The 12,555-nt window shown below is 45.9% G+C and overlaps 1 protein-coding gene across 1 annotated transcript in view; it reads right to left on the bottom strand.

Moving 5' to 3' along the window:
* XPNPEP1 (X-prolyl aminopeptidase 1) overlaps window positions 1-12,555 on the bottom strand; it is a 410,780-nt gene that overhangs the window by 8,303 nt on the left and 389,922 nt on the right. The window contains exon 20 of the mRNA XM_078643742.1: window positions 11,672-11,748. Coding sequence (XP_078499868.1) covers window positions 11,672-11,748 — 77 coding nt within the window. The remainder of the gene's footprint in view (window positions 1-11,671; window positions 11,749-12,555) is intronic.

Consider the following 12,555-nt stretch of genomic DNA (forward strand, 5'->3'; position numbering starts at 1 on the left):
TGGCCACCTTCTTCCATCGCAAGATCGCTGACATTCACGGCAGCTTCAACACCCCATCCACCCCGACTGCTACAGACCCCACCTAGAACACCACCTGCACCAACCAGCTGACCTCCTGGTCCCACGTAAATGACGACAAGACACGCAAGATCATGAACTCCATCCACTCAGGATCACCGTCAGACCCCTGCCCACACCACATTTTCAACAAAGCGGACGCAACCATCGCACTCCAACTACGGAAGGTCATCAACATCTCCTTCGACAGAGCAACATTCCCGGAAAGCTGGAAGCACGCCAAAATCAACGCCCTCCTCAAGAAGCCCAAGGCAGACCCCAAAGACCTCAAGAACTTCCGGCCCATCTCCCTCCTCCCCTTCCTGGCGAAGGTCATCGAAAAAATCGCCAACTTACAGCTGACCCGCCACCTCGAGGACAACAACATCCTAGACTCATCCCAGTCCAGGTTCAGACGGAACCACAACACCGAGACAGCCCTCATTGCGGCCACAGACGACATCAGGCGCCAACTGGACAACGGTGAAACGTCAGCCCTCTTCCTCCTGGACCGGTCAGCTGCCTTCGACATAGTCTGCCACCGCACACTAAGAACACGCCTCCAAGAAGCCGGAATACAGGAGAAAGCCCTGGACTGGACCATGTCCTTCCTCTCCGGCAGAACCCAGCGAGTCCGCCTCCAACCCTTCTGATCCAAAGCCACCGACTTCATCTGCGGCGTACCCCAGGGCTCATCCCTCAGCCCAACCATGTTCAACGTCTACATGGCCCCCCTCACACAAGTGGCCCGCCAGCACGACCTGAACATCATCTCTTACGCCGACGACACTCAGCTCATCCTCTCCCTCACCAAGGACCCTCACACCGCCAAGACCAAACTCCACGAGGGAATGAAGGCAGTGGCTGACTCGATAAGGAGCAGCCGCCTGAAGCTGAACTCAGACAAGACGGAGGTCCTCATCCTCGACCCCAACCTCTCTGCGTGGGACGACTCCTGGTTGCCGACCACACTCAAACAGCACCGACACCCACGGACCACGCACGCAACCTAGGACTCATCCTCGACTCCTCACTCTCCATGTCAAAACAGGTCAATGCCATCTCCTCCGCTTGCTACAACACCCCTCCGCATGCTACGCAGGATCTTCAAGTGGCTCCCGACCGAAACCGGAAGAACGGTGACCCAAGCCCTCGTCAGCAGCAGGCTGGACTACGGCAACGCACTCTATGCAGGAATCCCGGCGAAACACCTGCAGCAACTGCAACGCATCCAAAACGCCTCCGCCCGACTGATCCTCAACGTCCCTCGCCACAGCCACATCACCCCCCACATGAGAGACCTACACTGGCTCCCCGTCAACAAGAGGATCACCTTCAAACTCCTCACCCATGCACACAAAGCACTCCACATCACCGGACCAGCCTACCCGAACAGCAGACTCAGCTTCCACACCCCCGCCCGCCAGCTCCGCACCGCCAGCCTCGGCCCTGTCCCCCGCATCCAACGAACGACCTCCGGCGGCAGATCCTCCTCCTTCCTTGCCGCCAAGACCTGGAACTCCCTCCCCACCCATCTGAGGCAAACCCAAGACCTGCTCACCTTCAGAAGGCTCCTCAAGACCTGGCTCTTCGAGCAGTAGCAGCACCCTCCCCACCCCCAGCACCTTGAGACCCTCACGGGTAAGTAGTGCGCTTTACAAATTCACTGATTGATTGATTGACCTGTAACTCCTGTTCTCTAGTGTTGGCTTTATTCACCCACAACTTTAAATAGCACTTAAACAATATTAAAATGGGCAAGAACTCTACAACGTGCTTATTTTGTAGTATGTCCACCTCATTTGAAATAATGCAACTTCAGCCAATGAGTTGGAAGTGATAAACTCTCTATCCACCCGTAGAGGTACCATGGCTCAAACGTCATAGCACAAGTGTGAGGAGTAAGTAAAATAAAAGCGAACTCCAGACTGGGCAGGAGGGAGTATTGTACATGAATGGATGATGGATGTGAATGCTGGAGAACTGGAGTTAAAGGTCAGCAACTAAGGGCTTGATTTAGAGTTCAGCGGACAGGTTACTCAGTCACAAACATGACGTAAATCCTGTCTGCCATATTACAAGTGCAATATATCCAATGGCAATTGCAATACAGCGGCAGGATATCCGTCACATTTGTGAAAGAGTAACTCCTCTGCCAAAATGTAAATCAGAAACTAATTTCTTCCCCAACATTGGATCTTTCATATATTCTCATGCATATAATAAAAAGCAGGAAATAACATTGGAATAAGGGGAAAAGCAGGCTTATATTTACTCATACAGATAGCTGAGAACTGCCTGCCCCACCGCTATATCAACTCCTGCGTTAACATCCAGGCAGTAGGTGAACGTGTGCCTGCTTTTCCACATGGTTCCTAGGCACGTCTTGCAAAGACACTGGCATAAAGAGCATAAATTGTCACAAAGCCAACATGCTACTCCCTGTTTGGAGTGCAGAAAGCGATCTCATGGAGGACCAAAAGACACAAACCGCTGGTCTGATATCCTCAGGTCTTGTCCTTTTAAAATGTAATTCACCAGCAGCCATTCAGCAAGTGCAAAGATTTCTAAATTGGCATTGTAAGGTTAGACAAAAATAAGCAAACAATAATGGGTTCATTCAAATGAAAGTCTATAGGGACTTTAGATGTGAATTTCGGGCTTGTCTGTAGGATGACTTTCTCTGGTAAAAGGGAAGAAAAGGCTCTTTTATGATAAATGCCTGCAACTTCCCTACTCTCTAGGTTAATGTAGTGCAAGCTGTAGGGCTGTTTTCCATTAGACACATTTCAGGTTCCTGCTCTGTATAGGTTCAAAAGGGGGGAAGCATGAGTTGGCTTACTAGAGTGTTCAACTTTCATGGCACGGGTGGGGTGGGGCAATATATAAGTGGGAAAGCTCTAAAGAAACATGTTATACTTGCTTTATGATTCTTTGTGAAAACAAGGATGAAGAAGGGACTGTCTGCAGATGCCATAAGATGGTCTCTAACTCAAACTTATTTAAGACCAGTCTTGTGCAGGTCCAGCAAGTATGGAGGTACTTGATTGGGCTGCATGGACGTTCAAGTAAAGCTCCTGTCTTTGCATTATGTGTAAAAATGCCTATATTGGCTTTGTAGATTTTGTGGTTGCTGTGTAGCCTTTCTGCACCAGAATGTGTCTGAAATCTGTTGGGATGCGTAAGTGGCCAAATATCAGGTGATCACATATCGGGCTGACAGGCTAAAGACCTGAGATCATGGCTGAGTATCTCTGAATTGTGTCTGCAGAGGAGGCTGGGATGTTATGTCAATAAAGCTTTATTCAACATGTTGTCATAAAAGCATAATCCAAATCATAAAACACCCAATAAAACAGTTAAAAAATGAGTAGTGTCTCTCAATTATAAAACATCTGTATAAAAAGTTATAAAAACACCAGGACTAAAATCAGAAATCACTCATGGAATCCCAGCTCATAACGGCAATAGAAATGGAGTAATACAATGTTATTCATTTGGGGGCCATGATCATGTATAAATTCATATATATATATATATATATATATATATATATATATAAGACTTTACAAGATTTGGAAATATATACACAATATACATTGATCATGATGCCACGATTGCTCTAGCTCTTATAATCCATGTCCAACCTAAATACTTGGCTACGGCGATGTTAAGCGGCAACCACGCTTTGGTGCGAATCAATCTTAAAGCCTCGTCACATTTCCTTGTCCCCAGCGCTCGGCAAACGGGGGCCAGCCATATTCGCCTGGAACTATATAGGCGGGGCAGGCAAATAGCAAGTGAGCCAGAGACTCAGGACTTTCATTGCAACTGGGGCAAAGAGTATCCATTGATGCCTCCCACCTTGCAGAAAACAATTTGACTGGAATTGTGCCTACACTTGGTTGAAACAGGAGCTTTCTATCTTGATGCTTTGTAATAGAGTCCCAGTAAGGTTCTAGTTTTTGGACTGGTTTAGCCATGAGGAATTGGCCCGTCAGTGTCAAAGGGTCACTATTCCTAAATATGTTGGCATCCACCCATCCCCAATACATTTGCTCCATTTGCTCTCTGGACGGGAACCGGGCATTCTCAGGGTTCTCCCACAAGGCCACCAGACCAATATTTAGCAAAAGCGATCTAACCTGCTGTAACCAAAAAATCTTTTTAAAACGATCACAGCGTATCAGATCTTTAAAGCCCTTAGCATATTGTGCCAGTTCAGGGTCGTCCAGATTCTCTGCCAGTACAACAGGGGGCATAGTCTAGCACCATCCGTTAATGACTTCCTTACTAGATCATGGAGCAGGGGCTTCACCGGGGTCCTTTGCGGGAGGTTCACAATTTTTCTTTAGAAACTATTCTCCACTACAGCTAGTTTCGACAGATTATTAAAGCCCAAAGTTCCGCCCCATATAGGACTGCACTGACAACTTTCATATTATAGATAGTTGGAGGGGGAGTCACTGGCTTGGTAAAAGATGCAATAAATTCAGATAATATGGTACCTGCTAACTGGCTATGTTTTAACGTGGCCATGTCCAGATGCTCACCCCAATTCATGTTATCCTGAATAATAACACCTAGGTATGTAAAATCTTTCACCTTCTCCAGGGGGCGCTTATTCAATAGCATTACTCCTCCTGAGGATCTTTGTGGGTTGAATGTCATCTATTTCGTTTTTGAGACATTTATCTCAAGACCACGCATGTGACAAAATTCCTCAAAGAGTATTAAGAGGGTATCATCGGCGAACATAAGAATTGGAACGCCGTCTCCTCTTCATGCTTTCACACCCTCCGCATGCTCCGCAAGATCTTCCGATGGATCCCGATCGAAACCAGGAAGACGGTCACCCAGGCCCTCGTCACCAGCCGGCTGGACTACGGAAACACCCTCTACGCCGGAACCACAGCCAAGCTACAGAAAAGACTACAACGCATCCAGAACGCCTCCGCCCGACTCATCCTAGACATCCCTCGACGCAGCCACATCGCTGGCCACCTGAGGAACCTGCACTGGCTCCCCGTCAACAAGAGGATCACGTTCAGGCTCCTCACCCACGCACACAAATCTCTCCACAACCTGGGCCCCAAGTACCTCAACGACCGCCTGATCTTCCACACGCCCACCCGCCAGCTACGATTCGCCAGCCTCGCCCTCGCCGCCGTACCACGCATCCGAAGAGCCACCGCCGGAGGCAGATCCTTCTCCTACCTGGCGGCCAAGACATGGAACTCCCTCCCCATCCACCTTCGGCTGACCCAGGACCACCTCGCCTTCAGGAGACAACTCAAGACCTGGCTGTTCGAGCAGTAAGCGGCCCCCTCCCCCAAGCGCCGTGAGACCCTTCCGGGTGAGTAGCGCGCTATACAAGTGACATGATTGATTGATTGATTATGCCCGCCAATTTAGGTGCATCCATTGGGGTATCCTCCAAGAACTTTGCAACGCCATTTATAAAAATAGAGAACAAGGTTGGGCCATAATGCAGCCTTGTCTCACCCCCCTGCCCTCTCTAAATGCGGGAGTGACCTGGTCCTGGCTTCCCCGCCTAATCTTCGCATAGGTGTCATCGTGGAGTCGAACAACAAGAGATAGTAAATCATGGGGCATCTTTAGATCAGACAGGACTCTCCACAATCTACTTCGAGAAACGAGGTCAAATGCTGCCCTTAGATCGACAAAGGCAGCAAACAAGCTACATTTTTCCAAGACCACCGTTTTCCAGTAGAGAAGAGTGAAGCGAAATGTCTGATCAATGGTGCTTATGCCCGAACGAAAGCCTGCTTGTTGAGGAGATAGAATGTCCTGCTCGATAAGCCAATCCTGGATTTTATCTAATACAAGACGACCCATGATTTTTTGAGTTGAGTCGATTAGACTTATCGGTCTGTAGTTCCCATGATTGGACTTATCCCTCTTTTTGAATATTGGGATGATCACAGCACCTTTCCAGGACTCCGCAATCGGCGCACCCTTGGCAATTTCGTTCATTAAAAGTAAAATGTACCGGCTCCATGTAGTTCTATCATGGAGAAAAATATCAGCTGAGATGCCATCAGGGCCTGGCGCTTTGCCTCCCTGCAGGGTGTCCAATGCAGTATCAACATCCACTTTACTAAAAGCAGAACCGTCATAGTAGACACATGGGGGATCAAATTGTTCTTCCTCATCATTACTACACTCATATTGTATTATAAAGTGCTTTACCCATTGGTCTTGGCTTACATAGTTGATTGGTTCTGCATGGATCCCGCCTCTGCCCCATTTTACTACATCCCAGAATAGTGTCTGGTTTTTATTTTCACAGGCTCTTTTAAGTTCCTGCCACCTCTTATCATCCCAGGATTTCTTTGCCACTTCCTGCACTTTCTTATATTTCTGCCTAGCATACCGAACCGTAGGCATGTCACCACACTTTATCGCTTTCCCCAGGCTGGGATGAATCTTCAGCAGAATTGCTGGATATGTGGATAACCTCAAAACATCTCTGTAGCAGTACTGGGGAGGCTACGCTAGGGCAATAGTTATCCAGGAACTCCATGATCCTTCGCCTTCCTTAGTGCCATGGGAATTAGGGGAAATAGAGGAAAGGCATATGCACAGAGAATGAACCAGGTCATCTAAAAAATTCTGCCCTTGGACCTCAGTTGTCAGAACTTGCTGGTGTGGTGCTGACATTTCCTATCCTATCATGTGGCGAATAAGTCTACTGAAGCTCCATGTGGGGAAGAAGTAATCCACTTGGTCATGGCGGAGCTTCCATTTGTGGCAGTCTGGAAGGAGCAGCTGAGCACATCTGACTGGTCTTTCTGGCATCCTAAGAGATGTTCTACTCCAACGTCCACTTCATTGGATAGCCCTGTCCTAAGCATCTGTACCTCCTCCGATAGTGAATGTGACCACATTCCTCCTTGTTTTGCAATGTAAATCATTGAGTTTGTGTTGGCCATTCTGATAAGCACAGCTCATCCTGCTTACTTCGAGAGGAATCTCTAGTTGAGAGCTCCTCTATGTGGGTCCAGAGTGTCCATTGATGTGTTGATTGTCATTCGTATCCTGATTGTCTAAGGCTGGAATGGAAGACTTGCACTGAGGTCTGACAGAAACCTCCACGATAATAATGCATTCTAAGCCTTCTGGTAGCCTGGACTACGTCAACCCATGAGCCAGTAGTTTGTCTCCATTGGGGACCCAGTTGATGCTGTTTACGTATCATCCTGAAGCTGAAAAACGGTATTAGTACTATGCAGGATGATTTCAGGCCAAGAGGGACTTGTACAGGCGGACACAAACATTTTGGTTGGAACAAAATGTTTTTCACCATTGCTTATAATTTCAGTGTCTTTTCTGTTAAAGACAGGGCCCTTCCTAGCCGAGAATCTGGTATTACTTCTAAGATCTGGAGTCTTGGTACAAGGTGTACAGAGGGATGTTCAATGGCAAAGTGAGCATGGAGGCACTTGTATCTTCCTTTGCTGGAGCTTTGAACAGTCAGTCGCCCAAGTAATGGTATATCTGGCGGCAAGTAGGGACAGGCACTTTATAAAAATCTGTGGTGCACATCGGAGTCTGAAGAGGATTGTTTTTATTCAGTAGAGCTGTCCTCCCCACTGAAACGTTGAGTTATTTCCTGTTGTTCTGATATATGAGGATGTAAAAATATGCATCCTAAAGATCCAGGAAGGAAAATTATTTTCCTTCCTGGAGAGTCACCATCAGAAAGGATTGCTTTTCCAAAAATACATTTAGTTCTTTGAGAAAAATTGTCCCGTTTTCTGCTGCAAGTTGTACAGGATGCTCTTTCATGGGTATATGACTTGGTGGTTTCTGTACAAATTTGAGGCTGTGATACGCGTGTAGTATTTAAAGCAGTGAGTGGTCCAAAGCTATGTACTACAAAGAGGGGGCAAAATGAGAACGTCATGCCATCCGGATGACCTTAGGACGGCGATGGGTGGTGGGGCGGAAGAGTTCGGAAGCACCTTTCTTCCTTCTAATTATTCTGCCATAGATTTGTCTTTGGCCTCTGTAGGTTGCGTTATCCTGGTCATACCACCCTTGTCTGGAGACACGTCCTATTGCTTATTTTACCAGTCAATAACAACTCACTGACTAGGGATAGTATTTGCTCACTACACCTGCGCACTTTATTTGCATAAAAACTTTTTTTGTCATCACATTTTTTGTGTTTGGTATGGAAGTGCTAATGATGAGAACCAGAGTCCACTGGTGAGAACCTATCAGTGGACTCCCATGGGGTTACTTCCGTGAGGCACTCCATGCCTTTGTTCACTTTTTCTTGTGTTTTACATGTGTTGATTTTTTCACAACAGTGTAGAATGATTAGTGCTGCACTACACATCAGGATGAGTACAGTAAGGGAACACAACATATAAGAGAGCAGAGACCCAAGTTGGCACATTGGGATATTGACAATTGCCAGTGTAGTACATAAAGGTTTAGTGACTACATATACATGTGAGGTCATAAGTAATCTGTTCTACATAAAAGGGTCAGGTCATTTATATTGTGTAGTAAAGAGTGAGTGGGGGCTTGACCTGATCCGCATTGAACCCTTCAAGCTCCATGTTGAATAGATGGAGGGTTAATGGACCTGTTCTTGATTTCCGTGATGTGTGAAACATCCCCTGAATGCTTGAGTGTGTCGGAGATCCACGAAAAGGAGTCAAACCCGGGTGTCTGTACTGCAAGGGTACTAGGGAATCTGTTGTGTCCATTGTTATGTTTTGCAAGGCATCCTCTTCATGCATCTCAGTCAGTGTCCATGAGTGTGTGTGTCTAAGAGCACAGATTGAACTTCTGGAGAGAAGGCTGTGGAGTTTAGGCATCTGTGTCTTCTCAGAAAAGCAGCTCCGGCCAGTTGATGGAAGACTGTTTTAGTTGCCTCCATCACCACATCTATTCTGGTAGCTGCCACATTGGCCCCTTCCTTAACTATGCTCTTATCTTCCTCTTTTCAGTCTTCTGGAACTAAATTTATAAGGGCAGAGATGTCATGCTACATTTGGAAGTTGTGACAGCAAAAGATGGCATTTGCAGCTTTGATTGAAGTTTCTGCCTTAGAACTAAGACTGCAGTGCAGGCTATCTGTTCCTCCACCGTCTCTGTTTGGTGGGGCTGAGGCTGGGGAGACAGCATTTTCCAAAACGTCTTTGGGCTGCTGGCACAATGATAGAGTCTGGCTTAGGATAGCCTTTCAAACCATCTAGACAGGAATCTGGAACCCTATATTTCTTCATCTAGCAGGGTACCACTGCCTGTACCTTTCAAGAGTTTGCATAAAATGCAGACCATCTGATCATAAAAAGTGCAAAATGGGAACAGACATTATGGCCTTAGGAGTTTGTTCTTTAAAGTCACAAAGAAAGCATTGCTACCCTACTGATGCCATGGAGAGATTGAACGTTTTCGCTGCCCTTTCCAATAGCACATGAAAACGGACTATGTCATACGGAGGGGAATGTGACTGCACAGTTGTCTTGTGTCCCCCCTTGGTAAGATGTGTTCCTTGCCCTAATGTTCATGGCCTTCCTACTCTCCCTCTTGCAGATTGCTCTCCTTCTCCATTTCTGAAAAATGAGTGGAGTCTAATGTATTCTTCTTTCTCAATGTTTCTGGGTGTAGTTAGAACAGGGTGTGTGGGCTGCGCAGGCACTGGAGGGGAGCCCTGAGGAGTGACCTCCAACAACAAAGGAGATGAAGGAGGAAGAAGCGGCACTGGTACGCGTGGTGGAGGTGCTGAGTTGGGTGGCCCAGTGACGGACAAGCTGGGGGCTGTACAGCAGGCTGATGAGAGGACATCTTCCAAAAGAGTGTCCATCACATGTTGCAATGTAGTCTCGGATGCATCAGGCACCTGCATTACTTGAGGCTCCTAATAGTAGCATGCATGACTATAAGATGGTTCATAAACTCTCAAAGGATTTCCAACCACAAAAGTCTTAAGCAGGTAGTCCTATTACTGATACTTCTATTGCGCATAAGCCTCCTCTTCTAATTCCGGTGTATAGCGCACATCGAAATGCACAGGGCTGCATGTTGCATCTAAAACGTGTTCCTAGTCACTGTCAGCCTCCATTTCACACTCCTGAATCTGAGTAGGCAGGTGAAGAGTCATGTTTAGTGGAGAATACATGAAAGTCACTGGAAATTGAATACTTGTTGACAGGGTTACTGATACCGTTGGCGTGATGATGAACATCAGAGTAGCAGTCGTCGACTAGGGTCGAGTACATGACGAGGCCTGTCATCATATAGTATATTATAATTAACCACCGCTGCCAAACAATTAGTTTTTACACAGAGCTTTCAAAGGAGGAACGAAACTGCCACAAATGTAATTTTTCTTTCTCATGAGTGCATCAGAGTTGACATCAGTAATCTCAACACTAATGCTCCCAGCAGAGTTGAACACTCACCATACTACTGTAATAAAATATGTGGCAGATTCTGACAAAAGAAAGCCAAACATAAACAATTCAACAAAAGATGCCTTTGAGGGGAGAGTCATACAAATGTAAACACCTCTGTCCATCTGATTTCCAAACAAAACTTAAGGCAGGTCATGTCGATATGTGTAGCTCATCCCGTTTTGCTTTTTCCTTCCATGCTGGTAGTATAATGCAGTTATATTCTTCCCCTGTTTAACACTTAACTACAAGTGTTAAAATGCAGAAAAAGATAGAGGACTAAGGGCCCGATGGAGGAGCCCTAATACCGGTCGGAAACGGCAGAATTTTGGCCGTTTCCGACCGGTATTAGGGTTTTCTAATGTAGGAGCATGCTTTACAGAATCGGTATTAAAAATACCGATTCTGTAAAAGCACATGTAGGTAGCACATCTTTGAGTGCCGCAGGCCTTTCAGATTCGGTATTTTACCACCCAATCCAATTGGGTGGTAAAATACCAAATCCAGGTGTGCATGCACATGTGTGCATGCACACCTATGCCATGTGACAGACAGACATGCCCTTAGGACATGTCTGTGTGCCACAGGGCACACATGCCCGTCTTTGGGGTGCTAGAGGGTGTCAAAGTGACACCCCCTGCACCCTTGCTAAAATCGGTATTTACCGATTCTGTAATTACAGAATTGGTATTGCCCATTGATTCCTATGGGTTTCAAGGCCCATAGGAATCGATGGGCAATACCGATTCGGTATTTACAGATTCGGTAAATACCGAATCTTAACGATTCGGTATTTACAGAATCTGTAATACCTACATCACCCCCTTCATATTTACCGACTCTTAAATACCGAATCGGTAAAATTCGGTATTTAGGAGTCGGTAAATATGAATTACCTACATCTAGCCCTCAGTTATTTGCTCACATCTGCTATTTACAGCCCGAGAGATTATCGGAGTTGATCATTAACATTCTGCTTGGCGCCAGCTCCAGAGCGAAGAATTAATCAAAACAGCTTAGTACACAGTATACTCTAAGCAGCCTATTACATTTTGCAATAATCAATGTCTCACTTTTGATGCCAAACAAACGGAAAGGAGCCCCTGCAGCCAACGAACCATGAGACCTTCAATGTCTCAGGAAAGCAAAATGAAGATACAGTAGAATTTCAGACTCACCTTGGTCTTGACGGGAATCACCAGGACTACGTTTTCTAAACGGATCCCAAATGAGCCATCCTCGTAGTATCCAGGCTCTGTAAAGGAATATATCGAAGCAATGTTGCAGATATTACATTTATACAGGGCAATGGTTTCATTAGAAAGAAGCAGAACTATCATATGTGAAACTGAATGCAAATGTTCAACAGTTTAGGTAGTAGACTATTTATATGTTCTCTAAATCTTTGGAAGATGATGGCATTGAGGCAGCAAGTGATAACAGGAGTTTCAACGGATCACGCAATTTAAATCTCTTCTTTCCATGGTGGACATTGAAGCCACAACACTACATTGGCTTACCACTTAGGACATTCCTAAATTAATTCCAAATCACTCATGATGAAACTATAACATGGTGAAAAATGTTAAACCTAAAAAGACACTGTCTGAAGGGTCTTCACATATGCGTTGGAACACATCTTAATAGGCCTCATACAGAAAAGTGCCAGGGGTAGAAATGTCTGCTGATGCTATTGCCCTTTCCTATTTCCTCAATAAACTCTTAAAAAGAACATTTTACAACTTGGAAATTCAATACAGCATTTTACAATGTTTCCCGTTCTCTCTAGTTGGAAATGTGCCCTTTATGCAGGGTGGCCGGGATTTGTTTCGTCATTTACTGTACCCTATTTTTGGTAGCTGTAGAATTCTGTGTACTTTATCCCTGCTAACCAGAGGTAAAGTGCTTTGTGTATGGTTTATAAACGTCACAAAGAAAAAGCTACTTAACTACGGTAGGAATCTTTCTGGTGGATGCTCAATCTACATGCAGATTCCTCAACTGTAGGACAACCTGAGGCCTCAGACTGGATCCGGAAACTTCAAAGCTTGGAGGTCGCCAG

The sequence above is a fragment of the Lissotriton helveticus genome, chromosome 5_1 (assembly GCF_964261635.1).
Source record: "Lissotriton helveticus chromosome 5_1, aLisHel1.1, whole genome shotgun sequence".
Taxonomy (NCBI): domain Eukaryota; kingdom Metazoa; phylum Chordata; class Amphibia; order Caudata; family Salamandridae; genus Lissotriton; species Lissotriton helveticus.